At 37.4% G+C, this 26605-nt stretch overlaps 1 protein-coding gene across 1 annotated transcript; it reads right to left on the bottom strand.

The window, feature by feature from the left end:
- Positions 1-3624: 3624 nt before the first annotated feature.
- Positions 3625-26310, bottom strand: ZC3H15 (zinc finger CCCH-type containing 15). The gene is made up of 10 exons (XM_008530576.2): positions 25754-26310; positions 17150-17251; positions 12200-12311; positions 11392-11544; positions 10871-10962; positions 9305-9487; positions 7328-7474; positions 7061-7162; positions 6182-6305; positions 3625-4446 (listed from the first exon to the last, which is right to left on the bottom strand). Exons 1-10 carry the CDS (start codon positions 25826-25828, stop codon positions 4256-4258), a joined length of 1281 nt encoding a protein of 426 aa, XP_008528798.1. The 5' UTR covers positions 25829-26310; the 3' UTR covers positions 3625-4255.
- Between the last annotated feature and the right edge of the window lie 295 nt (positions 26311-26605).

Below are 26605 nucleotides of genomic sequence, written 5' to 3'. Positions count from 1 at the left end.
CTCCCAAAATAAACTTTTCTAATTTTAAGTGAAATAAATACAATATATACAAAAATGCATAATCATGAAGTGATCCACACAATTAGTGTATCATACACTACACTTCTAACTTGAGAGGTTAGAGTTACTCAAACACTTGCAATTACATATTCTTTGATTCTACATTTCTATACATGCTGTAAAGTTATAAGCAAGACTACTCAAAATAAATAAATAAGGTAACATCACAAAATTCTTAAAATATGTACAGCAGTAAAAGAGGTACTGATGACCTCTGTCACTGAAATACACAGTTCCCTAACACTTGAATAAAAATACAGTATAAAGGATTCACAGGTAGAAAGAAACAGCTGCACATGTGTGATGAAACCGATATATGTTCCTTTGAAAACACTGGTATACCCTAAAGATTAACTGCCAGAAGTGCTAAGTATTCATTGTCTTTTGAATTATACCATAAGGCTAACTAGACAGGGCTAAGGAAACTGTGGTACTTGGTCTCTAAGGATCAGTAAATTTTACATACATCTGTGTGAAAACCAGATCAGCTGTCACAGAAATACATGTCTCTGGGGACCAATGTAAAATAACCACTTTTGCCTGAAAAATGTCCATCACAATATTTTCACAAAGGACATTTATATATCTATATCTATCTACCTAAATACTCAATGAAGTTTGATTACAAAATGACTGAAGTTTGCCTACAGTCTGATTGCAAAGGCATTCCTATTAATGGTTAGGTACTTACTATTTCATAGTTTCATATGTCATAGCCTTACAATAGTTGTGATTTTCCTCTTCTAAAATGTATACTCAAATCACATAGAGACCAAGTCTTAACTCACACAGTTCATGCTATCTATAGTGCCTAATACAAGTGTCTTATTCGTAAAAAGGCACAAAAATGTCAACTGAATGAATAAAAAGTAATCATTGCTTCTCTTCTTTGCACACCACCAAAAAGTAATTAACAATAAAAGGGTAAACACATATTAAAACGGGGGGATATGAGAATGCATTTTGTACTAATGTTTCATTCAGGTTTGTTTCTGAAGACGTCATGTAATTTTGCAGATGTCACTAAATTCTAGGTTAAGAGTTCAAAAGCTGTGGGCTTCTACTAATTTCTACCTCTGTAATTTTTATTTATTGAGAAATAAGGTGATATCTTTATTTAGAAAACACTACTATTACCAGTAGAATATGCACTCAAAAAAGACAAAAACCCCAAACATAAGATTTTGGTAGTCGATCCTGTCATCTGGTATTCCTTGAGATACATTCGTTGCAACATGTTCAAACAGTATGAACACAATGTGTTAAGTACCTGAAAGCACTAACATAACAGCATACATATAAGAATCGGTCCCGAACTTAATAAAGAGAGTGAGAGGTAGTCTGTGATCCTGAAAGTTTTTTACACAAAGTTCACTACCCCGAATACAAGTGGAACTCATATCATTCTCTGTATGAACTTCTGTCACAAACTCCCTCTGTCCACCTTGTGTGTTAAAACCTAAGGATGGATGCAATGCTTTCGTAATGATCTGCTACATCTAAACGTCCGATTCTGTAGTTTCATTCCTATCACATTAATGGTCAGAGTTGACTAATTCAAATATTAAAAATATGTAATACAACAATTATACAATTTTATATCAGTCCACCCATGGTGGGCTTCCAGTATCATACAAATCATTTGTGCAGAAATGAGGTAAAATTCATAATCTAACTATTCTGAATTACATTTTGGCAAACATGGGATCATTATAGGTCTAATCATTATTAAGTATAGGATAAAAAGAATGTAGGCTGATGCAATCTCCTAGATATTAAGGAGAAAATGAAAAGTTCTTACGTTTGGTAAAATTATCTCATTTTACAGACTAGAAAGAAGTGCGTGCAAAGCCATAGTTCCCCTGCTGCAGGAGGCTTCATTATTCATTTCTGAATTTCTAAACTATAAACCTTTAAAAATGAAGCTAACTCACATAATTGAAATTAGATTACAGAGATCTATGTTAACAATGGGAATTATATAAAAGAACAATTTATAAGAAAAAACTAATTAAAATTAAAGTTATGTGTGAATGGGTTTGAAAAAGCCAATTTCAGACTTACTGTACTAATATAGGGTAATACTATGAACAACACAACAATTATACCTACTGGCCTCTAAAGGTACTACATGTTATTTTAGAAGCAGATTTAATTTTGCATTTTGACTTTCTCATATTAAAATGTTTTTGGCATTCTCTGAGCATATATTGCATTTAAAATGGAAGAAACCTACAGGCAAGATAAATAAAGGCGTTCCTAGATTTAAAGAATTGTAGATATCAAAAATTATCTCCACACTGTAGCATTTTCCCTTTGATTTGCTTATTAAAGAAAATTTGCTTTCAAAATCACATGTTTGCTGTAAAGTAGTAAGACTTTAAACTAAACAACTAAAAGCCTTCAGCATACTCGTTTACTTTAGGCCTACCTTAAATATACTTAAAAGAAAATGACTTAGGGTCTAAAGTAAATGGATTCTAACTTTTAAGAGAGAATTCTTAGGAAAGTTTTAGATGGTTTTAAAAATGCAAAAAAAAAGATTGCTTGGGTTATAGCTTTAGAAAGATCTAAATTCTTTAGATTATTTTGGAAATGTTTCATTATTAAATAATGCAGTAAGTATAACATTTTAAAACGTTTTTATGAAAATAATAGAACAAACCTTTCAGATATCAACTTTAAACCTCAAGCAGTCTTTTTTATATACAAAGTATTTAAGTACACTTTCATTGTAGATGGAAATAAACTTGGCTCATGATATTCTACATTTGAAAAATGTCAATTATAGTACTAATACTGAATAGCTAGGCAGTCAATTTCTTTATCAATATTGATGTTACCATTTGACATGATTTACAATCATTTTTTCTTAAGTTTTACAATTCAGAAGTTTAACTTCTATACGCAGATAAAGAAACTAAGATCCAGAGATGTGAAAATCATGCAACTTATCTAAGGCAGAAACAAGATTAGGGTCCAGGTCACCTGACATTTTAGTGCTATTAGGTTAGTTGCCTTAAAATCCATTTACATGTGCAAATAACAAAAGCAGCACTGCATTACTATTAGAAACTATATTTACATAAAAATGATAATAAAGTATGACTAGTACTAAGCATGTCATTAGCAAATTACGTCCATTTTAAAAGTATCACCCTAATTTTTCAGGGGATCTCAACATCAAAGGCAGATTTGTTTACACTCTTTCAAACAGAGTAATCAAAGGTTAGTATGTACTATCATCATGGATCTCCACAACAATGCTTAAGTAGTGTTTGGTTCAACTGTAGTTGATATTCAATGAGGCTGATGATGTATCAGTCCATGAATTACCCTTTCATATAACATCACCTGTAGTCTCTTTTCAAGATAAGTGTCAGTGAACTCACAGTAGTACTGTCAGTAGTCTACACAGTTCTGTAATCACTATTAAGAGAACCCTTTAAATGTTTGTGCCTTCTGTGATTGTTAACTAACCATAAGAGATATTAAGTTAAAATCCTCAAGCTAGAAATACTAAGAAAACTTTCATAGAAAAACTTAAAAAAAAAAGGCCCATTATTTGGATTTTAATGTATGATGGTCTTTATTTACAACTTTATTGGCAAAAAAGAGGAAAAAGTTTAAAACAGTTTAACACAGGGCATTGCAGCTGATCCTGTCAGATTAAAGAAGTTTCATTTTATATGTCCATCTAATTGTCCAAAGGTAAACAATACTGAATCTGCATATGTAGTTTCCTTTATGAAGTACAGTGCTCATATTTCAGGCAGTCTTTTAAACATATGAATACAAAGGAAATGAAACCACTCATTAAAAACTGTGTTAAATGAAGGGTATTTTAAACTTAAATTTATGTTGTCCTTGTAATAACACATGCCCAATGAAAATCAAAAGCTGGAAAAGCAGTTACACTTCCTACTTGAGTGGACAGTTACAACAATCAATCATTTTCTGCAATGACCATTATATTTTCAATTTATCATGAACTACTCTGAACTTACTATGAGATGTAGCCAAAGTCAGAAGACAAGACGTAGGGAGAATATTCCTTTTTTGGAGGAAGAGTAAGCCCTCCAGAATCAGCATGGGAAATAAACATCTTGCTGAAGAATTCTAGGTGGAAAAATATTAATGTAGTCAATTTCAACTCATGCTGAGCCGGCTTAATTTTTTCCTTGACTGTGTGGTGTCATTCTTCTAAATCAAGTGTGTTTAATTCTTCTTCTAGTTCATCCAAATCTTCCCCGGTAAAAAGATTTTCATCAACAGGAACAGCATCGATGACTCCATTTTCCTGTCCCTCCCCTTCAATGTCCTCTTCCAAATCACTTCTTTCACCATTTTCAGCCCTACCTCCGGAAGCTTCACTTAATTTGTTTTCTAAAAACAAAAATTGAAATCAATAAGGCCTAGAAACAGAAAACACTATTACATTAGCAACTGACAGTCACAGACTGATACTACACTTCCTCTTTTCCTTTTTCCATGAAAACCTTCCCTAAGATTACTCCAACAAGGACTGATCTTTCTTTTTCTGAGCTTATGTGTACCAATTATATATACCTAGTATAAAGTATGTCTTTTACTGTAGACATCTGACTGCTTAATGGTTCACACATTTGAGGGCAAGATTTATCTTATATAACTTTGTGTTCCCTACATGATCTAGCAATTAGGTTTTTAAAAAGTCAACTTCCACATAATATTTTGTCTGAATAAACGGTTATAGAATTTAAAAATGTTTATGATATAAGCAGCTACTTAGCTTTTAGTTTTGCAAATAGTAGTTAAGTCACATAGTTGTAATGCTGTAAATGAGTGTCAATCCAGAAACATTTCATCTTGTCATCAAGTTGTGAAAAAAGAACCTAGGGCTATGCAGCTCCTTTTCCTTACAGGCTATAAACTATTGAGAACAAAATGCTGCTTTTTCTTGTTCAGTGACACCAATATTTACACAGACAATTTTTAATAGCCTAATTTAGATTTTTGCTATTTCAAACATCTCTGATGACAGTCTTGGAGATTATAACCTCTAAGTACTTGAAATGGTGCCTACTCTCACCAAAGCCTGACTTCTAAAAGGAGCAAATGAGTCTGCAGATTGGAACTAAGATAAAATCTGACAGCATTTTCAGATCTCAGGAGGGCAGTCAAGCTTTTCAAGTTATACTTGTACTCCTTTATTGTAAAAATAAGGTTTAGCTTTTTCTCGCTCAACTTTTGCCTTGATTTCTACCTTTTTCTCTCATAGCAACCATGCCAAACTTTTACTTCTCTCTTCAAACTCCTTACTCAAGGTACAATTAGATATAACTATAATTTTCACCCTTAACGGAACTCATTATTTATACTTTCAGATCTTGCTTCTATAACCAATACCCTTTCATCTTCAATTTTCCCTCCTCTCCCAGATCCTTTTACTAGGGCCTACAGATATATCTAGATTTCCCATATCCTAAAAAGCCCTTCCCATGACCCTGTCTCCCCTCAAAGTTCTTAAGAATGAGTGGTCTGTACTGATTTTTGTCTTCATTCTTTGTATTACTGCAGTCCTAATGAAAACTGGCACCCTATTCCTACAACTCTTTTCCTAACTGCAACTAAGAATTATTTCCAATTCTTAGCCTACTTGATTTTTTGGAAACTCTTCTTAATTTTTCTCTGTCCGTCTTAGTGTCTTTCCCAAGCTTTTCCTCTTTTGACTACTCTAAAACACTGATGTTTTGCAGCGTGTTCTAGAATGTTCACATCCTATGTATTCTGACTAGGTGAGTTCATTCCCTCTCAGCTACCAGTGCAGATGACTTTCAAACCTTTCCCTCCTGCGAATGTCCACAAAGTATCCTAGACAATGCCACTTTTGATAACCAAAATATCTCTAAGTCATGAGGTCTCGAATTGAACTCATTAGCTACATTTCTAAACTCATTTTCGTCCCCTTTTAGTTTCAGTTAATGACTTCAGTATCCACCCAGCCACTCATTTCTACAGCCAAACCACACATTTATGTTACCAGTCTGGTACACGCAGGCATCTACGTTTGCCAAGCCTGGTCTAACCCCTTTGCACAGATTCCTAGTTCTTAGAATTACACAAAAGTTAGCATACTTACCATCCTTTTCTGAAGTATATGTGCTGAATCTTTCAAGACTGGCTACAGTAATACCTGTCTCATCTACATCTCTTGGGATGTACAGGCTTAAATCTATGTCATTTACGCTCACTGAATCATCAACCTTTAAAAATATATAGAAAAGAAAGTTGTTACTAATAAAAAGTTTTCATAAATTACTTGCCTTTTACCTGCGACATTTATTTTAATGAAACAAATTATTAATGCCAAGTGAAAACAAACAATTGACTACTGCCAAAATTCACTTTTTCTAAACTTCTTGAAAAAAGAATAGCAATGGCATATTTGAAGTTTCTTCCTCTGACATCACATTTTTACACGAGTATGATATTCTTATATTTCAACTCAAGTAAGTCAAAGTTTTATAACCATACAAAAAATGAACAGTTAGCCATCTGCTATTACTAAGTTTGCCTCCAACCAATTGACGCTGCTATTGTCTCCTGCTCCCTACTCTGTACTATTTAGAGTCTCTGTCCTATGTGTTTTTTTAGTATAAAATATTAAACAAAAATCTTTTTTCTTTCAGAGGGAGAATAAAACACATACTTTTTATAGCTAACATATATAAGCACTTAACTATATACCAGGCACTGTCCCAATTTCTATAAAGACCTATAAGTAAATATAAATTATTACCTAATTTAATTCTCCCAAGTACCCTGTGATGCGGGGCTCATCATTATGTGGGTATTACAGATGAGGGTGGAGGCCTAGAGTGTAGGGAATTTCCCGGGTTAGAGTCAGGATTTGAATGGGGCCCCAGAGTTGGTACTCTCAACCATGCCGCTCTATTGCCACACTCTATTGTTTCTCTCCAGCAACATGAGGAGACAAGGTGCCAAAACTCTCTCTTACCTCATCACCACCTGTTCCCTGTGTGTAACGGGTGTCATCTGCTTCCTCATCATCATCATTAACGAGTTCAGGACGAAATTCAAACACCTCACGACCACTGATCTATTCAGATACACAAACATATAAACTCAGGACAAAATTCCAACATTTCTTGGTCACTGATTTTAGACATACACCTATTAAATAAGGATAAACTCTTGCACGACACAGAAATTATAAAATGAGAGAAAGCATAAAGGAATCTATTTGGGTGATTTTGGGACATACCACTAATGCTTTCCCTGCTTTGAAGTCAGCTTTCCTTCTTTCCATATCTTGCTCAAGTTTATCAATCTTTTCTTGTCTTTTCCTTTTCTTCCATGCAAGAAAAGATTCTAGAGTGATTTTGGTAACATTTGGACCTAGGGCAGAACGCTGCAAAGATAAAAGAGTTAAGTTTTCCCCTTAAAGTCACCTATAATAGCATTTAACAGTTTTCTCTAAATGCAATTAAGTCTTTGCCTATGACTGTTATAAAGACATTAAGGTTAGAATAAACTGATTTATTTATTTTGTGAGGAAGATTGTCTCTGAGCTAATATCTGTGCCAATCTTCCTCTATTTTATGTGGGATGCCACCACAGCATCGCTTGATGAGCTGTGCTAGGTCCTCGCCAGGGATCCGAACCTGCAAACCCTGGGCCACTGAAGCAGAGCACACAAACTTAACCACTATGCCACCAGGCCGGCCCCAAACTTATTTATTTTTATTTTACATGGCAATGAGCAAAATGAGTGTCCAGAGATAGAAACACTATAAAACATATTATTTGAAGCTACATTTCTTTTCAAAACTGAAAGTGAGTAAAACTTGTCATGAGAAATTGTTTTAACATAATTGCTGAAAACAGTAAATATGAAAAGCACCAGGATGATATCCAAGTTTCATCTGTGTTCCTAAGGAGATGAGCAAAAAACTAAGCAAAAAAACACTACTTGCTTCTCAGGGCCAATAATCAAGTAATAAACATACAGAAAAATACTATTTAGTGAACATCTGCCAGGTATTCTGTGTTAAATGCTTTATACACATATGCTAACACATCGCTCTCCACAAATAAGCAAATAGATGGTGATGGAAAATTTACCAAAGGTTAACAGCTAATATGTGTGCGAATCAGGATACAAATAATCCCAAATACACCTGATTCCAAAGCCTACATTTTCTTTTATAGTATATTGCCTCCTGTCTGAGACACCAAACCATGTCCATTTAAGAACAAATGTATATAACCCCAACATGAGACATTTATACATTTAGATTATCCAAGTCAAGGAAAAATGCATACAGTTTCAAATACACAATCCTAAATCTAGTATTTCCAATAATCTCAACATTTTTATGTCACTCCCAAGCGCTACATCTGCCAACTCATAGATTAAAACTCTTGTGCTGAGCCAGCAATGAGTAGCTGAAGATTCTCTTCAAGAGTCATTCCCCTCTATCGGCAGATTGAGTATTTTGAGTCCACAGGTGATACTAAAACATACAACTGAAAAACTGTAGTTGTTGGAGTTGTCTCCTTCCATACATGTTAATGATTAGTAAAATGGTGAAAAAATAAGACATCAGGGAAAACATCTAAAACTTCAAGTTCAGTCAGTCTGAATAGTGATTAAGCATTTTAATGAAGTGATATACTACTGTATCAATCTTATGAAAACAATTTATTTAATAAGCCAGAGGCTAGTACCTAAAAATTGTTTCATAATTCTAAAATTAATGTCAGGATTGGCTAATAATTATGGTTAGGGTTACACTTTAGATATACAAGAATAATTAAAGAGTAGAGTAAGGCAACTTTGGGAAATGGTCATTTTTTTCCCCTTTTATAACATGTTATTGCCCCCAAGTGGTAAATACTAGAATTTCACAATAAATACTGCTTTAGTTTTTTTATTAAAAAAATTTTTTTTTACAGATTGGCACCTGACCTAACAACTGTTGCCAATCTTCTTTTTTTGTTCTGCTTTTTCTCCCCCAATCTCCCCAGTACATAGTTGTATATTTTAGTCGTGGGTCCTTCTAGCTGTGGCATGTGGGTCCTGCCTCAGCATGGGCTGATGAGCGGTGCTATGTCTCCACCCAGGATTCAAACTGGCGCAATCCTGGGCTGCCGAAGCGGAGCACAGGAACTTAACCACTTGGCCATGGGGCCGGCCTCTGCTTTAGTTTTTTTACAGTAAGAAAAAGACACTAGTTACCTCTCTTTCAATTAGATCTTCTAATGAAATCTCATCTTCTTTCTCTTCTTTCTTTTTATCTTTTTTCAATACAAATCCAGGAGGAAGTGCATGACGATACATGCAAATATCACCTCCTCCAGGGCATACCCAGAACCAGCCATATTTGTTGTTTTCAATAGCTTCAAGGAAATGCTTGCACACCTACAGAGACAATAATACTATTACAAGTACTGGCTCAGTGTACTTCATTTCCAAGGTAAATTCATAAGCATGTGAACAAGTTACATTCTTATGCACATCCTAGGCAAACCACTTATGTACAGAGCATCCTTTGTGCAGAAACGCACACATAAATTAATCTTAAAATACTTAATACAATGGTAAATTCCCTTTAGAAAGGATCTATATAAAATTTCTAGTTTCAACAATGTTCCAAATTTAAAATTATACAAAAAGGACTTGCCTCAGTTTAACCTTTGTAAATGTAACCTGAAAGTCTGATTTTTAAATGAGAAAATATATAAATGGTTATAAATAAAACCAATGATTTTGTTTTGATCTTTCATAAAAACTAATCACATGCAGTAATAATAATAAACACTATTTGAATTACCTGAAATTATAAACTTTTTTTTTTTTTTTTGGTGCTGAGGAAGATTCGCCCTGAACTAACACCTGTGCCAAGTGCCAACCTTCCTCTATTTTGTATGTGGGTCACCGGCATAGCATGTCTGCTGACAAGTGGTATACGCCTGAGAACCAAACCTGGGCTGCCAAAGTGGAGCATACCAAGGCACAGGGGCTGGCCCCTGTAGACAATTTCTTACATCTAAGAAGGAAGCAAGGTACAAAAGGAAAACAAAGGATAGTGACCCTTCAAAACATGAATGTGTGCAAGATGCAATTGTATTGAAGCCTCAGGGAATAAACTCTGCAAATAAGAAGGAAAAATTAACTAATAAACAACATTCCTTTCCTGAAAAAAATAGAACAGATCTAAGTAAAACTAGTATTTAGAATTATTTTAGCAAGCAAGGTTTTTCATTGTACCTGCACTACAGATAAATATGTGGACATGAATGCAGGGTCTGAGAAATAAGGCACCAAGTTTTAAAAGTACATTTCCTGCAATATAGGGGCCATTACCTACCAAAAACTCATTTTGCAATTCATATGTAACAATATTTTCACCTTTGTGATTTTAAGTCTCCCCACCATTAAAATAGAACAAGTTATCAATTAAGTGGGTTAGTTTAACAGTTCTCCCTCTATTCATTTTGCACAAAAAATAAGGAAAGAATTCTTAGATCTGAGTATGTGACTGGCTACTATTTGAGAAAGTAAGGTCACTTCAGAAAATGGCATCTAAAGGACTTTAGTCACATGATTTTCAGACTACTTCTGAACAAGAATCTAATTTTGTATAACCTACATGCATAAGAACAAAGCTCGATGCTCCCTATCTTTATAAAAAGATCCAATAACTTAAAGAATAATCCAGTAGAAAACAGCAGCAAATACCTTGCCACATAATTCTCCCTAATGATAAATACCACAGCAACTCAATTCAAGAAAAGGACATACTATTTGAGTTTTTGGTTTTTTCTTTTCCGCCTCACCGTGCTTCTTGTTCACTACTTCTTCCAGTTTTTTCTCATCCCAATTATCCATAGTATCTAAATAAAAGGAGATATGAAGACTAAATATTGTAATTTTACTGTTCCCAAACCACATCGCATATCTCCTTAGACAAGAAAGCTGTATTCCAAGACTTATGACCTAACACATTTTCTTTAATACACCAAAGGTAGGCATAAACACTGTTGTAAGATTATTCACCAAAATCTTAAGTAGTTTAGGCAAATGAGAAGGTAATACTAGAAGAAAGGGTGAGAAACAAATCCAAATAAATCACTGACTTTAAAACATCTTCATTTACTTAACTAAAGGGCATAATGTGGTAAGTTCAGATTTACTGGAAAATAATAATCATTCTTTACAAACCTACTGAGGTTTGTCCTACTAAGACCAAAATATTCTTCAAGGTACTAAATATCTTTGTAACAACAAACCAAAACTAATAGCTATTTATTTAAAAAAAATACCTTTTTCAAGTTCTTCATCTCTTGCATCAATGTAAACGCTTCGCTTTTCACACTTTCTCTCCAGAGTCAAGTCATGAGAGAATTTACACTTATCTCCTTTAGTACACTGTCCTTGCTTGAAGAACGCACATACCACAGATTTGGGATCTGCACCTATGTTAAAGGGCATTTAGTATTTGCGTTACAATCAGACAGATCATAAAGTATAGCTTCCACCTGAGATACAATTACTTTTGGTTAACTTGCTATTTTCCATTCACTAATCTGAAAGGAAAATACTACGTATAGGTGATTAGTAAGACATTTAAGTTCTTTCTATAGTATTTTATATCCATTCTGTTTCTTTTATTCTTACCAAACAAGGGGGCACGGGGTGGTAAATCAAACACATAGGTTACTGCACAGTTACTTGTCTAGTTGGAATCAATGAGGCAGGAGGCAAAAGAGAAACATAAACAGAGGCATACAGCCAAGAGTTTGAGACTGACTTCATACAACCATAGGTCTGCCTTGGCTACTACCAAAGACTGGATATTATAAATCAACTAGTAGGCTGCCTGAATTCTTAATTTTGACATAAATCAGGGGCTAATGGCTGGAGTTATAATTGTACAATGACATAGCTGTGGACATATATAAAGGAACCATTAAGAAAGTAATTAATATAGGTAATTCTGACAAAGGGAGTATCATTTTCACAGTAGACACAATTGGTTTATATGCTGAAGAAAACACACTGAAACAAATTAAGAGTTTTTAAACATAAATTACATTTGATAAAACAACATTTCTGAAATTTAAAGTTTACCTTTACTTATTTTTTGAGCAGCAACTACAGGTTTGAACAGCTCATTTAGCTCTTGCAATTCTTTCTTCTTATCATCTTTCTTCAATTTCTTTTCAGCTTCACTTTGTGCTACCTATAATATTCCCAGGTATAATATGTAAATTTGATTTCATATAATAGTTTTAACTATATAGTAATGTATATAATACCACTAACATAAAGACATTTTTATATTTACATGTATATAGTCCTTACCTTTTAATATCAGTGTTACAAGGGCCTTTCAGTATCTATTAAATGGTGTGGTTAAGCTATTAAATGAAACTGCTAAATCTTGTAGCAGCTGACTTTAAAAAAAATCTATGAATGGTACCATGCTAAGTTAAAAGCATATTCAAAAACTTACAGTGATAAGCATTTATTAAGCATTTGCTACATGCCCAGCATTTTTAGCAAATGGTTCTCACCTGAGATTTTCTTCTTGTGCAACAACCTACTCCCCAGAAACATGTGGGTGTGTTTAGAAGACGAGAGATGCAAACATCCTGAAATGTGCGGTCCCACATAATAAAGAACTGAACCACCCAAAATACTTTTCCTTGTGGAAAAATGGTGGGTAAGGTCAATGTGGGAGATTAATCAACACAACAAAACAAAACAAACATGACATATGATATAGTTCCAAGCATATGATTTACATACCTAATATGATTAGAGGATTCATCCAAACATTTATATGTCAGGTCCTATGTTAGATGACAGGGAATACAAAGATGAAAAGACAAAGATGCTTATTTAAAGAAGCTCAGAATCTAGTGGGAAGACAGACATGTCAACAACCATAATATAATACATGGTGCTCTGGGAACAAGGAATGCCTATATGCCTAAGAAAATTAGACCGAGCTAATATCTTATGGACAGTTCTTCCGATGGGCAAGAACAGGAATGCAGAAACAGCCAGCCACTGCAAAGATACAGGGACCAGAAGGAACAAGGTATGAGAAACACCAATGAGAAGTTTGGTCTGTATCAGTAGGTGACAGGATAAGACAAGGGTTTAAAATAAGGCAGTGACACAATCAGATTGTATTTTATCAAGATCACGATGGCAACTTTGTGAAGGATGGACTAGAAGCAGCCCAAGAATGAAGGCGAGGAAAAGTAGGAGGCTGATGCAATTGCTGCAGGCAAGAAAACATAAGAGCTTCAAAGAGGCATTAGTCGAGAGGAGGGAGAAAAGGGGCGAGACAGAGTTCTTAAGGAGACAGAACTGATAGAACTAAGTGACTGAGTGGACATGAAGTATAAGAGAGAGGGAATAGTCTAGGATTATCACATGTATGGTTAGTGCTGTTAAACAAGACAGGGAATACAGGAGGAACAGGTTTCAGGGTAGGAGGAAGAGACGAGCTCAGTTTTAGATATAAAGTCACTCGTCACTTAGTGATGGGGATATGTTCTGAGACGTGCTGTTAGAAGATTTCATTGTTGTGCAAGCATCATAGAATGTACTCACACAAACCTAGATGGTACAGACTAGTACACACCTGGGCTATATGGCACTAATCTTATGGGACCATGTCGTACGTGAGATCTGTCATTGACTGAAACAACATTACATGGTGCGTGACTGTACTGAATATGAGATGCTTACAGAGCATCTAGGTGGAGCTTTTTAGAAGGCAGCTGGACATGAATCTTGATTTCTGGAGAGAGGGTCTATTTCAAGAGAAAGATTTTAGAAATAGCAGCTTACATATAACAATTAAAACTTTGGGTGTGTATGTGACCACTCAAGGACAGCAAATAAAGTGACAAAAAAGTTCACAGTTCTCTGAAGAATACCAATATTAAATGAGCCAATAGAATCTATAAAAAGCCCACTGAGGGGCTGGCCCCGTGGCCGAGTGGTTAAGTTCGCGCGCTCCGCTGCAGGCGGCCCAGTGTTTCGTCGGTTCGAATCCTGGGCGCGGACATGGCACTGCTCGTCAGACCACGCTGAGGCAGCGTCCCATATGCCACAACTAGAGGAACCCACAACGAAGAATACACAACTATGTACCGGGGAGCTTTGGGGAGAAAAAGGAAAAAATAAAATCTTTAAAAAAAAAAAAAAAAAAAAAAACCCCTGAAAAGACCAAGAAACATCAAACAAATAGGCAGAAATCTAGGATAAAAAAGTATTCAAGGAAGAGGCAATTTCAGGAAGGGAGTGGCCAAATGCTATGATAAGGTTAAAGTCATTCCAAATCCTGACTCTGACTATGTGGTGGGTATGCTTAAATAGAAAAATGGGAAATAATTTTTAAAAAGAAGAAATTTAAGTCACTATTTTTAATAAAAGTATACTTTGCACATCAGGCCCACTCATACGTTTCTGGGGCTCAGAGGAAGAATACAATGGAGGCCTGCAAACTATTTTTGTAGATGTTTATAAGCTAGAAATCAAACTAAAGTTAAATAAAATAATGGTTTGTATCCCTACTTGACAAATATACCTGATGATCTGGAAAGACACGTTCAAATTTAAAACACTCAGGTTCCACGGAGTTCCACTCTGAAGCAAGGCAGTAAAGCAAGAGTCAACTCCCAGCTCCTCCTCTTCCCACCATGGGTTTCATCCCACCATGTGTGTGCAAGGAGGTGGAAGGTGATGAGGCGGACACAGTAGGGATCTGGGCCCTGTCCACGCTCCAGGCACATACCCTCCCTTCGACTACTTCAGGCATACTGGCAGCACAGGATACCCTAAGATGGATATGGGCAAACGTGACTTTCGCAGGCCCTAAGCTGTGGAGGGGGGCTAGTACACACTCTGGGTGGGCATGTCCCCTTGGCCTCACTAACTCCTTGCCTATGGGGAGAGCTATGTTTGAAGAAGACACAGAGCAGGGTCGTCCTCGACAGCACAAGGCCTAGGGTGGGGCTCCTCTTGCCCAGCTCTAACAGCAGGACTGCCGCTCCTTTCCAACATTAAATATGGTGGTTAGGCACCTCATGTTTGCAGATAAAAGCCCAGGTACCCAAGAAATGATCAAAAATATAATACTGAATGTACTATCAAACCTAACTATGACCACAAATCTTATGGCTTTCTCAAGTCTATGAAATCTGAAATTACCAGTCAATATACTTCCCACAAGAAGAAAAAGTAGAGGGAGAAGGCAGAGGATTGAAAAGGAGATAAGGGAAGAACGTGAATTCTTCTTACACATCTGTATTACACCAGAAGATAGACATTATCTTCCCATTTAATCACCATAGGGAACTTACAAGGGTTAACTGTCCTTCCACTATACAGATAAAGACCAGCGTCGCTAAATAATTTAAGATCACATAACAAATAAGATGGGAGACTCATACCCAAGGTGATCTGACTCTGAGCCCTGAGCATACATTTTTACTAAACCAGGCTACTAAGTTAGCAGCGTGGAAGATGAATAGTTTTTGGCTCTGGAATCAAGCTGTGTGTATGAGAAAGGAAAGTGTTAGAAGTACCAATTTGTAGACAGCACGAGTGAGAGAAATTTGTTTCAGACAGGGGTTAACCATCTCATGAGTATATAATATTTCTGATAATTTCAGATGGAAAATAAAAAACAGTTTCCAAAAGTTAAGGAAAAGGAGATAGGATGATGAAAAAAGTACTTTCTAAAATAAAGATCCATGTCTATAAAATCTTAAACTCAAGAAAGTGGAAGATCTATAGAACATGAAGAAAATGGGGTTAATTTTTTTGAATGAATTGCCAAATGGATAAAATAATTTCAAAATTCATATGGAAGAATAAATGCCTAAGAACGGCCAGAAAAATAGCAAAAGAGTAACACCTGGGGGAAAAGACATGCCTTAGTAGCTAATAGAACATGTTACTAGGCCATTATAATCAAAATCAATGTGATACTGTCTAGGGACAGACAATAAATAGAACAGAAAAGAGAATCCAGAAATAGATCTTAACGTATTTGAGACTTTAACATATGTCAATAGTGGTATTTCAATTCAGTAGGATAAAATGATGCTGGTATAAGTGGTTATTCATTTGCAAGAAAATAAACTTAGTGACATACAAAATAAATTTATATGACAAATTACAGACTGAAAGTGAAATGATTAGGGAAAAAAAATCTAGGAAAAACACACACAATCTAGAGGCAGGGGAGACCTCTTAACCACCTGAAAGGAAAACTAGACATATCTGACAATACAAAAACTAAACATTGTTGTACAACAAAATATAACAGAAACATCACAAACTATCCGTAAATGCAGACAAAAGGTGTCTTCCATAAGTTGACAAGAAAAGACAAATAACCAAAAACGCAAAGGATTTGAATAGGCAAGTCAGAGAAATACAAACCCAAACAGCCAACAAGCATATGAAAAGATACTCAAAGTCACTAGTAGTGAGGGAAACAAAGTAAAAATGAGGTATTACTTTATACTTACCAGATTTAAAAACATTAAAAAGAACTTTAGTACCTATAACTCACCCACTGCAAATGAAAATGTAAAGTATTACAATCTCCAGGGAAAGTGATGAGGCAAACTTAATTTATTAAGATTAGAGATCCATTTCCCTTAATTTGCAAAAGTGTCACCAGATAATTCATGCCACAGAAATAAAAGCATAAACACATGTAAGAACATATGTACAAGGACATTTCTTGTAGAAATGTTCTCAGTGTCAGAAAGCTGGAAATAAAGTAATCACTCGCAAATACTGAAATGGAGGTATATAGTACATTGACATTGTAGAATGGCATGCAGCCATTAGAATAAATTAGAGCTATATAAAATGGCTTGGAGGAATACCTAAGAGGAACTGCTGAGCAACAATGGCAAGATGCAGAAAAGTTTACAGAGTAGGATTCCATTTTGAAATACAATTAGAATATCAAATATTTTATCTGTAACAGATGCTGCAGCACATCCATATGAAGAAAATGCAGAAATTTAAGTTATTTACCTGACGTGGATTTTGTTGACCAAATTTAACTTGATGAGTGACAGCCTTGATAAACTTCTGTTGCTTTGCTCCTTTCTTATTCTTTAGACCAAAAGTTTTGTCCTAAATGAGAAAGAGTATAGAAATACATTACCAATTTAATTTCTTACCTATTTTTTCAGTCATATCTAAAAATCATTCTTTCATTTACTTATTGATAAGAAAATTATTCTTTCTATTCATGCAAAGTACTAAAACATCAAGTCAAGGCAGCAAATGACCTCAAAACATCACCCAGGATTCTTTACAATTCAATACATACTTACAACTATCATTAAACCTGTTACTCTATGCTGCTTTTTCCCCCAAAGTGTGTTTGAAAACATCAGTTCTACAGGATGTGCAGAGTTGTTATATCAGAATAAGAAGTCCTACAGTCAAATAAGTTTAGGACAATGCTTGGTTAACAGGGCTTTTTGTTCTTAAGCACCAGATATCCTGGAGCCTTGAGCAGACAACAATTCCAAATCTTATTTTCCCTCAGAATGCATTTTCCTCAGAGTATTCTGACGGATTATGTACTACTGAACACATTTTGGGGAATACTGCATACGAAGATACATTAAGTTCTAGACTAGCTTTTGCACAAGTGTGTGTGTGGGGGGGGAGGAGGTGCTGTATCGGGTTGAATAACATTCCCCTAAAATTCATGTCTACCTGGAAACTCAGAATGTGACTTTATTTGGAAATAGATCTTTGCAGATGTAATGATTAAGATGAGGTCACACTGGAATAGGGTGGGCCCTTAATCCAATGACAGGTATTTTTATAAGAAGAGAGGAAAGGACACACAGACACAGAGAAGGCAATGTGAAGAAAGAGGCAGAGAGTGGAGTGAGGCAGCCACAAACCAAGGACTGCCAAAAGCCACCAGAAACCAGGAAGAGGCATGGAAGGATTCTTCCCTAGAGCCTTCAGAGGGAGCATGGCCCTACGAGACCTTGATTTCAGACTTCTAGCCTCCACATCTGTGAGAGAATAAATGTCTGTTGTTTTAAGTCACCTCGTTTGTGGCAATTTCTTATGGTAGCCCTAGGAAACTAATACAGGAGGCTTGACTAGTGGGCTCCCCGCTAAGGTGAATGGGTGGTAAGGCTGTCAGGAAACCACCAAACACCGGCATGTGAAGTCTTTTTCTCTGTCTTTTCTGTTTCTCTGGAGAAGGATCCTCTAGCTGGGAGAGCAATAAGCTTGGCTAAAGGACTGGAGAGGAAAGCAGTTGAAAGAAGGTCCCTCTTCATTTACCGCACAGACTCCTTAGTGGCCATTTTCAGGCTCACATTTTAAGCACCCTCCCTCCTCCTCTGTGCCTAGAGTTTCAGAAGCAGAGAGGCCTCGTGACTTATTTTTCTCCCCTCCTGTTTCTTGCAGGGGTAATCATGTGGCTGAGTGGTAGCAGACAGGAACTATCGGCTATTTTCACACTTTTAGGGCCCTAGTTTTCAGCCTCTCTCCTTCTGCATTACCTAGTGCCTCCCACAGCTGGACTTCCCTGGAATTCTGCAGAGCAAATCCACTTGCTTCTCAATAGCACACTCCTAGGTGGGCAACTCAGGCCTGACTGTTTTGCTCTACTAGGCCAGACACCAACTCATCTATCCACTATCAATCTTCATTTGTTGAAGTTCAAAATTATAGATGTCTCCTAATTTCACAGAACTTTTGAAAGTAACCTGAGATCCTCTGAGAGGCATTCAGTCTGAAATAAATTAAGTGGCCATTTTAAAGTCTTTATTTTGGTTATTTCTAAGGGAAGGGACGTGGTAATGGGGAGAATATCATAAGTACAGAATACTTGCATACCTACGTGGACAAGTTGGAAATGGAAAACAGTATTGATAGGATAAGTATTTGAAAACATCCCACACAACATAATTTTATAGCATCTCAAACCAATAAAATAGACCTTTCTGCATTCTTTTATTTTTTTATTTACCATTCTACATTCTTAAGAAGGTTTTAGTTCTACGTTCTTAAGAGGGTTTTAGTTCTAAAAGCTTATTTCTCATTGGGAAATATCTCTTTATGCATTGCATCCATATCCATCCATATACCAAAACTTCACTTTCCCCTACTTAAATGCCTATCTCATGTTTGTGAGTGTGTGTGAGGAAGACTGGCCCTGAGCTAAAATCTGTGCCAATCTTCCTTTATTTGTTTTATGTGGGATGCTGCCACAGTGTGGCTTGACGAGTGGTACTAGGTCTACACCCAGGATCCGAACCCACAAACCCTGGGCCACCAAAGCAGAGCATGTGAACTTAACTACTACACCACTGGGCTGGCCCCATCTATCTCATGTTTTAATATCCCATATTAAAAAGTTCTACATGAATTTTCTATAGGTTATACATATAAAAAAAGGTAGTCAGAGGCACATACAAGTTGAAATTCTCTGCAGTGAGATTTTTATGGCTGGCTTCCCTTGTTTTTAAACATAAGAGTTTAACACAATCCAATTAGAAGAAAAGATGGTCAAGGATAATGTGGCATATGGACAGAAATGATCATATGCAGCTACCAGGTGTGAAATGCTATACAATCCTCCCTTGGTATCCTCAGGGGATTGGTTCCAGGACCCCTGCAGATACCAAAATCCACGAACGCTCAAGTCCCTTATATAAAATAGCACAGTATTTGCATTTAATCTATGGACATCCTCCTGTATACTTTAAATCATCTTTAGATTACTTATAATACCTAATACAATGTAAATACTACGTAAATAGTTGTTATACTGTATTGTTTAGGGAATAATGAGAAAGAAAAAAATGTCTGTATAGATTCAGTGCAGACGCAACTATCACAGGCCTTTGTAGGCTTTTCTATCTGTGGATATGGAGGGCCGACTGTACTTTCCTTCTACAAAACATGAGCTTTCATGGGAGGGATGGAAAACTCTAGATAAAAATATTATTAGGAGCAAAGTGCAACAGCATTTACAAATGCCCCACTAAAGAAGAGCATAAATGGGGTTCAATCTATGTCCCTATGTAACCATAGAGAATAAGCAAACATCCATAAACAAGGCCAAATAATAAGATAGATACTGATACATGAAGACTCAGGAAAGAAAAAAGTACTTTAAGAGAACCTGGCCAACTAGAAGAGAAAGTATTCATGAAAACAGCTTCTGATAGAGGTGTGTGTATAATCTCCAGATCCCAGAAGAAAAACAGTTTTTCAGGTTTAATTACACTCCTTTAGCACATAATTAACCAGTCTTAAGAGATAATGAATGAGCTATGCTTTGAAAGTCTCTAAGGTTAGAGCTCTGAAATTTTTTCCACAGAGATAGGGGATACATATTTATCTAGCATTCACTAAACATAAACTTCTGAATATATACTTTATTAAATCCTCTTAACAGTTCTATGAAGTACTATCATCTCACTCTGTAAATGTGGATACTGAAGTCCAGAAACTTCCAACAATCCTTTTGAAGTAATACTGCTAATAACGGGCAGGCTCTATAGTGTAAAAATTTAAGAATATAAGCTCTGGAGTCAGACTGCCCAAATTCTAACCCTAAACAGAACCAGGTAAATTACCTTCTTTGCCAGTTCTCTTATTTGTAAACTGGGACTCACTCTAACCTCTTAGGATTGTTGTGAAAGTTAAAAGATTTACTATGAAGAGACAGTATAACACAGCGGTTAACAGCAAGGACTTTGGAGCCAGACTTCCTGGGTTTGAATTCTGGCTCTGCCACTTGCCAGTTCAGTAATCTTGGGCAAATTATTTAACCTCTGTGCCTCTTTCCTCAATTGTAAAAAGGGTACTACTACTTATCTCCCTGGGAGAATGAAAGGAGCTGGGTAAATTTATCACTTGTAGATGGCTTTTTTCTCGTCTCTCCTTTCCCCAAACACTGAGACCTGTCTTTGGCCCAGTAAGCGTTAACTATTAAGTGACACAGATGATATTTGAACCAAGGTGTACTGGACTCCAAGCAAAGTCTTTAGTCTTTCTACCATGAAAAACTACTTACCAGAGAAACCTAGTCTGGTTATTGGGCCAGTTGGTACACAAAAAGCTTTCTGAATACCACAGTGTAGATCTGGGACACCAACAGTGCCTCTTGAAAATAGGATGGTTTGCAAATTTGGGTACTTCAAAAAGGGTTTTCTTCCTTTTTCTGGACCTTAGGACAGACCCATACCTAAAAACTAACCTAGATTTGGTGATGGGAGGATATGACGTGGGAAGACTGGAGGTTACAATCGATTCCAAATCACGGTTAAAATAAAATGAGGGAAACAGCGATTTTAGCTGGATCAACAAAGTTAGGTTATAAGGAAGGAACTCTGTGTATTTCAGACTTGGGAAACTGAATATAAAGGAGTTTAGAAAGCAGGTAGTAACTCTAAGAAAAGGATGGCTCCCTGAGGCTCCAGGAGCCGGAACAGCCAGTGAATTCCAGACTTCACTTAAAACTGACCCTTTCTCCCCCTCCCACCCTTAAGTAAACCTGCTTCTTTTACAGGCCTGCCTCCACTCCTTAAATAAGATGTTTGAAAAAAGGAAGGGGATGGGAGGACAGGTCAATAATGAATAGTGCTCCAAGATAACAGGGGTCTACCTTTCAGGACACTAGGGTACACAGAGGCTGGCACTGTTTTACCTCATTACTCTTCCCTCACATGCACTGTCTAATGTATTTCTGTTATCCATCCATGCACTGGATATTCTGCAGCTGGTTAATGAAGCTTCAAGGAATCAACAGTTGACCATGGTTGAAATTTTTCATTGGCAATCAATCATTTCTCTGGCTTCATCCTTTACACACCTGGATCCCGTCTCTATCGGTCTCTATTACTACTTCCTTGCTGCTACAAGTCCTTAGCAGGACATCCTTTATTTGCTTGCCCTAAACCCAAAGATTATTTCTTCCTTTTCATAATCAAACCTTCTACTTTTCAAAGCTGACTTCAATTTATTAAATTTTAGCTATATGAAAGAAAATAGTATATGCCATTTGGGGCAGCTGTGTCTAACAGAATTATAACCATTTTTGACAGACTCACCTTAGAAAGAAAATACTTACTAATGCAAATGAATTCATGAAATTTTGGGGACTCCCAAGAGGGAAAGAAAAAAATGCAGGGAATGTAAGGAAATTATTTCAAGTGACAGAAAGTAAGCACTGCATAGACAATGCAGTTTAGTCAGATTATTATTACCCTTAGCCAGTTCTTACAATATTAATAACGACAGCTACCATTTACTGAATATCTACCATATGTCAAGTGTTTTACCTGTCATCTCATTTAACCTACAGCTCTGTAACAGAGGAAGTAGCTCCATTTTGCTGATAAGAAACTGTGGTTCAGGTAGGTCACTGTAACTTGCCTAAAACTACAGTTTGAAATTTTAATTTGAAATACCGACTCAAAGCCAGGTCTATCTGACCCCAAAGCTGGTGCTTCTTTCATTAAATTATGCTGTCTCTCATGCCTCTTTTTATTTCCTTTCCTTAGAGTTCTCAAAAGCTATATGCTGCTGTTGTTTTTCTATAGTAAGCGCCCATGGTGGTGGGAGTGGGAGCAAGAGAAGTACTGAAGAGGGGACAGGTAGGCAGGGCAACCACCTATTCTAAATCTATCCAAAAGTGCTGCTTAAACACATATGTTCCACTAACTATCAATTTTTGACCAACTTAGAATTGCAGGTCATATTTCTACAAAACCTCACCAAATTAACCAGACTCTGAAATAAATACTAGTCTTTACATGTCAAAACAGATTATAAAGAAATATTTTTCGACAAAAATTATGATAGTCATAGAGATCAATAACCAGTATGAACCATGTTTCAATTATGTTCATTATAAGTTTGTCATTGGGGCTGGCCCGGTGGCACAGCGGTTAAGTTCACACATTACACTTCGGTGGTCCAGGGTTCGCCGGTTTGGATCCTGGGTGCAGACATGGAATTGCTTGTAAAGCCATGCTGTGCTAGGCATCCCACATATAAAGTAAAGGAAGATGGGCAGGGATGTTAGCTCAGGGCCAGTCTTCCTCAGCAAAAAGAGGATTGGCAGCAGCTGTTAGCTCAGGGCTAATCCTCCTCCACACAAAAAAGTTTGTCATAAAAATACATTTAACTTTGCCTTTCAAGTGCTTTGGTAATAACCCTTTCTAGTAACTGGAATTGTACAAATTTATACAAAAATTGATATAAGTCCTGTTCTGTATCAAACGCAACTCAGAAGCCTGCTATACCTCTCCTTAACTCCTTGCAATAACCATTGAGACATGCTATAGCTTTAGGGAAGTTAAAAAAAAGTCACCTATAGTACTGAATAATGTGGAATATACTGTTTCCTAACGAGGCTGGATAATAGAATATTCTCTATAAATCTAGTTTTACAACAAACGATGTAACAACACTACAATTCACAATATTTTTATAGCTCTCCAGTGGTACCAGGTATCTATGCACTACACTTGAGTCTGCAAAACCTCACCACCATTTAAAAAAAAAAAGCAATCATATAAGTTAAATGTAGGGGGAAAAACCCCAGGCTTAATTTCACCACTCTGTTAGGATATTTTCTGTTGAGTTAAAAAATGTAGCTGTCTTATTTTGCACTTTTCTTTGGCAAATTCTTCACTAAAGAAACTAAAGTTGCTTTCTCTTTACCTTAAAAATAACCTTGTTACAAGATGAATGGAGCCATATACCTATCATTTTTAATTGATGGGATACTATTAAATTACTTTCATGCATAATTCCCTAAAACTAAAATAACCAGTTCTACCAATTAAAAATAAAACAATTGCATATAGTTAAAGCTCAATAATACATAAAGTGTACTGTAAACTGTCACGTAACATTTCATTTCACACCTATATGGGAGTCTTACTTTGCATGACGGTCTACCATGTTAATTCAACCTCACTAAAGGAAACTGACAAGTAAAATATCATCCCTAAAAATGCCCTTGGTTTACACTGCACTGAAGCCATCAGATGACCATCCCGAGATCTACCAAAGTGCCAGGAGTATAGATTGTTCAAAAAGGTGATAGCAGACACAGGTGTGAAGATGACAATCATTCTGTTTTTAAATTGCTAGCTATGCTACTTCACGACAGTTCTAACTAGTACCAACTGGCATAAAAATACAGCTTCAGAGTTGGAACTTGGCCAAGGCTACTAGAATTCTTTGTATGTTGGTTAAGTCAAATCAGCAACTTAACAAATTATGTGAAAATCGGGGGTCAGCCCCAGAAGCCTAGTGGTAAAGTTTGGCGTGCTCAGCTTAGGAGGCCCAAGTTCGATTCCCAGGAGCAGACCTAGACCACTCTGTTAGGGGCTATGCTGTGCTGGTGGCCCACATACTAAAAAACAGAGGAAGAATGACACAGATGTTAGCTCAGGGTGAATCTTCCTCAACAAAACTTTATGTGAAAATCGACAAAGACAAGATCTGATTAGCTTTACACAATGAAGCCCTGAGGGCTTTCACTGTTATTTTTCAAGGCTATAAATACCAAATATTAAAAACAATCATTTGTAAATAAACATCTCATTTCAAAACACCCAAGATGCATATGGGTCGCATTCTAATAACAAGTAACTATTCCACAAAAGACTTTCTATTATTCAGATGTACCTCATGCAGGAAAACGGTCATGGCTTTTTCCAATTACATCCAGAGCACATGAGGAACTATTTATCAGAAGGGTTAATAGCAAAAATCGAGGGAAGAAATATATGCTTGGGAGCTATATGATACATTTATGTAATCTCAAATATGGATCATTCTCTTTCAGAAACTGATACAGTCGTTAGAAGACAAACAAAACATTTAAGAACGTCAATAGCATTTCTCAGCCATTAGAGGCTACACGTTAAAGCACTAAACGTACACATATGTATAATCATACAGACAAACACGTACATAAATTCCGATAGGGCACTTAACATACGTAGCGGCACTGAAACCTAATCCCTTTTAGAGCGTTATTAATTCTGAATATATGTATCAAGTGCTATGTACAAGACGGTGGGCTGCGACCTGAATGAAACCCCCACTCCTTATGGAACTTGAAACAGTTTTAAAGATGGATCGAAAAAGCCACGAAGCACCAATATGTTGGCTTGAAAGAAGTAACTACTGCTCCTAGGTGATGGGTTAAAAAAGAAAAAAAAAAAGGACACAAAGGCTCGTCATAAATCGGCCTTCCACAGAGAGTCTGGCCTGAGCCCGTGCAGCGTTTTTTTAAAACACAAGCCTAGAAACGTCTTCAATTTTGAGGACTAGCGAAGGACAAAACCCTGTGGCGGGCATCGGGGGGATGGTGGCGCACCAGGGTCGGGAAGGCGGGCGTGTGGGCGGAGAGGCAAAGGCTGGGCGCGGGGGCGCCAGCAGCGTCACTGAGGCGATGAGAGGCAGCGAGCGTCATCAGGGGACGGGAGAAGGGGCAGTGGGTCACCCAGAGCCACAGGGAGGGACACGTGGCCCCGGAAGACGCGAGCAGGAACCGGGCAGCGCGGAACCGGGAGGCTGCTTCCCTGAGGGCTCGCGGCGTGAGTGGGGGAGGGGGTGGGTACTCACTTCGATAATCTTCTCTTTCTTTTTCTGCTCCGCCTTTTTGCTGCCCCCGGCCTGAGCCTGTTTCTTGGGGGGCATTGCGGAGACAGGTGGCACCTGCCAGACTTAAGCGCAGCTGGACACCCTCAGGGGACCCGGCCCTGCGGCAACAGGAGGAGGAAGACGCGGGCGGCCGTCGCCCTGCACCGCACGGAAAGCTAGTCGCTCACTCGCCGCCGAAACGCGGCCTTTGCGACAGGTCGATGCCGCTGAGCATTGTGGGTAGCGAGGAGAGGGGGCCCGGAAGCAGAGCTGCGCGTGCGCTTTTGCCGCTGCCGGCCCGGAGGGGGCAGGGACGGAACGTGGGAAAATGACCGTGCGTCACACGTGATGTAGTTCACCTGGTTTCCAGGTTGTGGCAGGCATGAGGGCGAATCCCGGCAAGCGGGTTGGAACCCACTGCACTTGTGTCTTTCCTACGCGTTCCCTTTCGCCGAGTATGGGTGACTCTTTTTGTCCATCTTCGCCTCGAGTGAAGGTTTGTCCTGCTGGTCCTGCCTGTACCACCCCCATCCTGAGTGACCACTGAGAAGCCGCAGCCACTCAAGGCTGCTTGGTGGGCGGGCCCAGTTCCCTCCTCTTGTCTTGGTAGGGCAGGGTTGGCCGGCTGGTGAGTGCTGTGTGCTTTAGGTTTCTGCGAAGGTTTGTCAAGAAAGGAAAAAAATTTCTTTCATTTGAAGAGCGCCAGGGATGGCGGCCCAGAGAAGACACTTGAATTCTGACCTACTATATTTATCAAGTTATTTTCAGATTTTAGGAAAGTGCCTAGATGATTCCTAAAAACTCTTTTGCAATGTGAAATTAACCAAACCTAGT

Source organism: Equus przewalskii, chromosome 17 (assembly GCF_037783145.1).
Source record: "Equus przewalskii isolate Varuska chromosome 17, EquPr2, whole genome shotgun sequence".
NCBI classification, from domain to species: Eukaryota; Metazoa; Chordata; class Mammalia; order Perissodactyla; family Equidae; genus Equus; species Equus przewalskii.
Note: the sequence above shows the minus strand (reverse complement) of the source record. Positions and strands in the feature narration are given on the sequence as shown.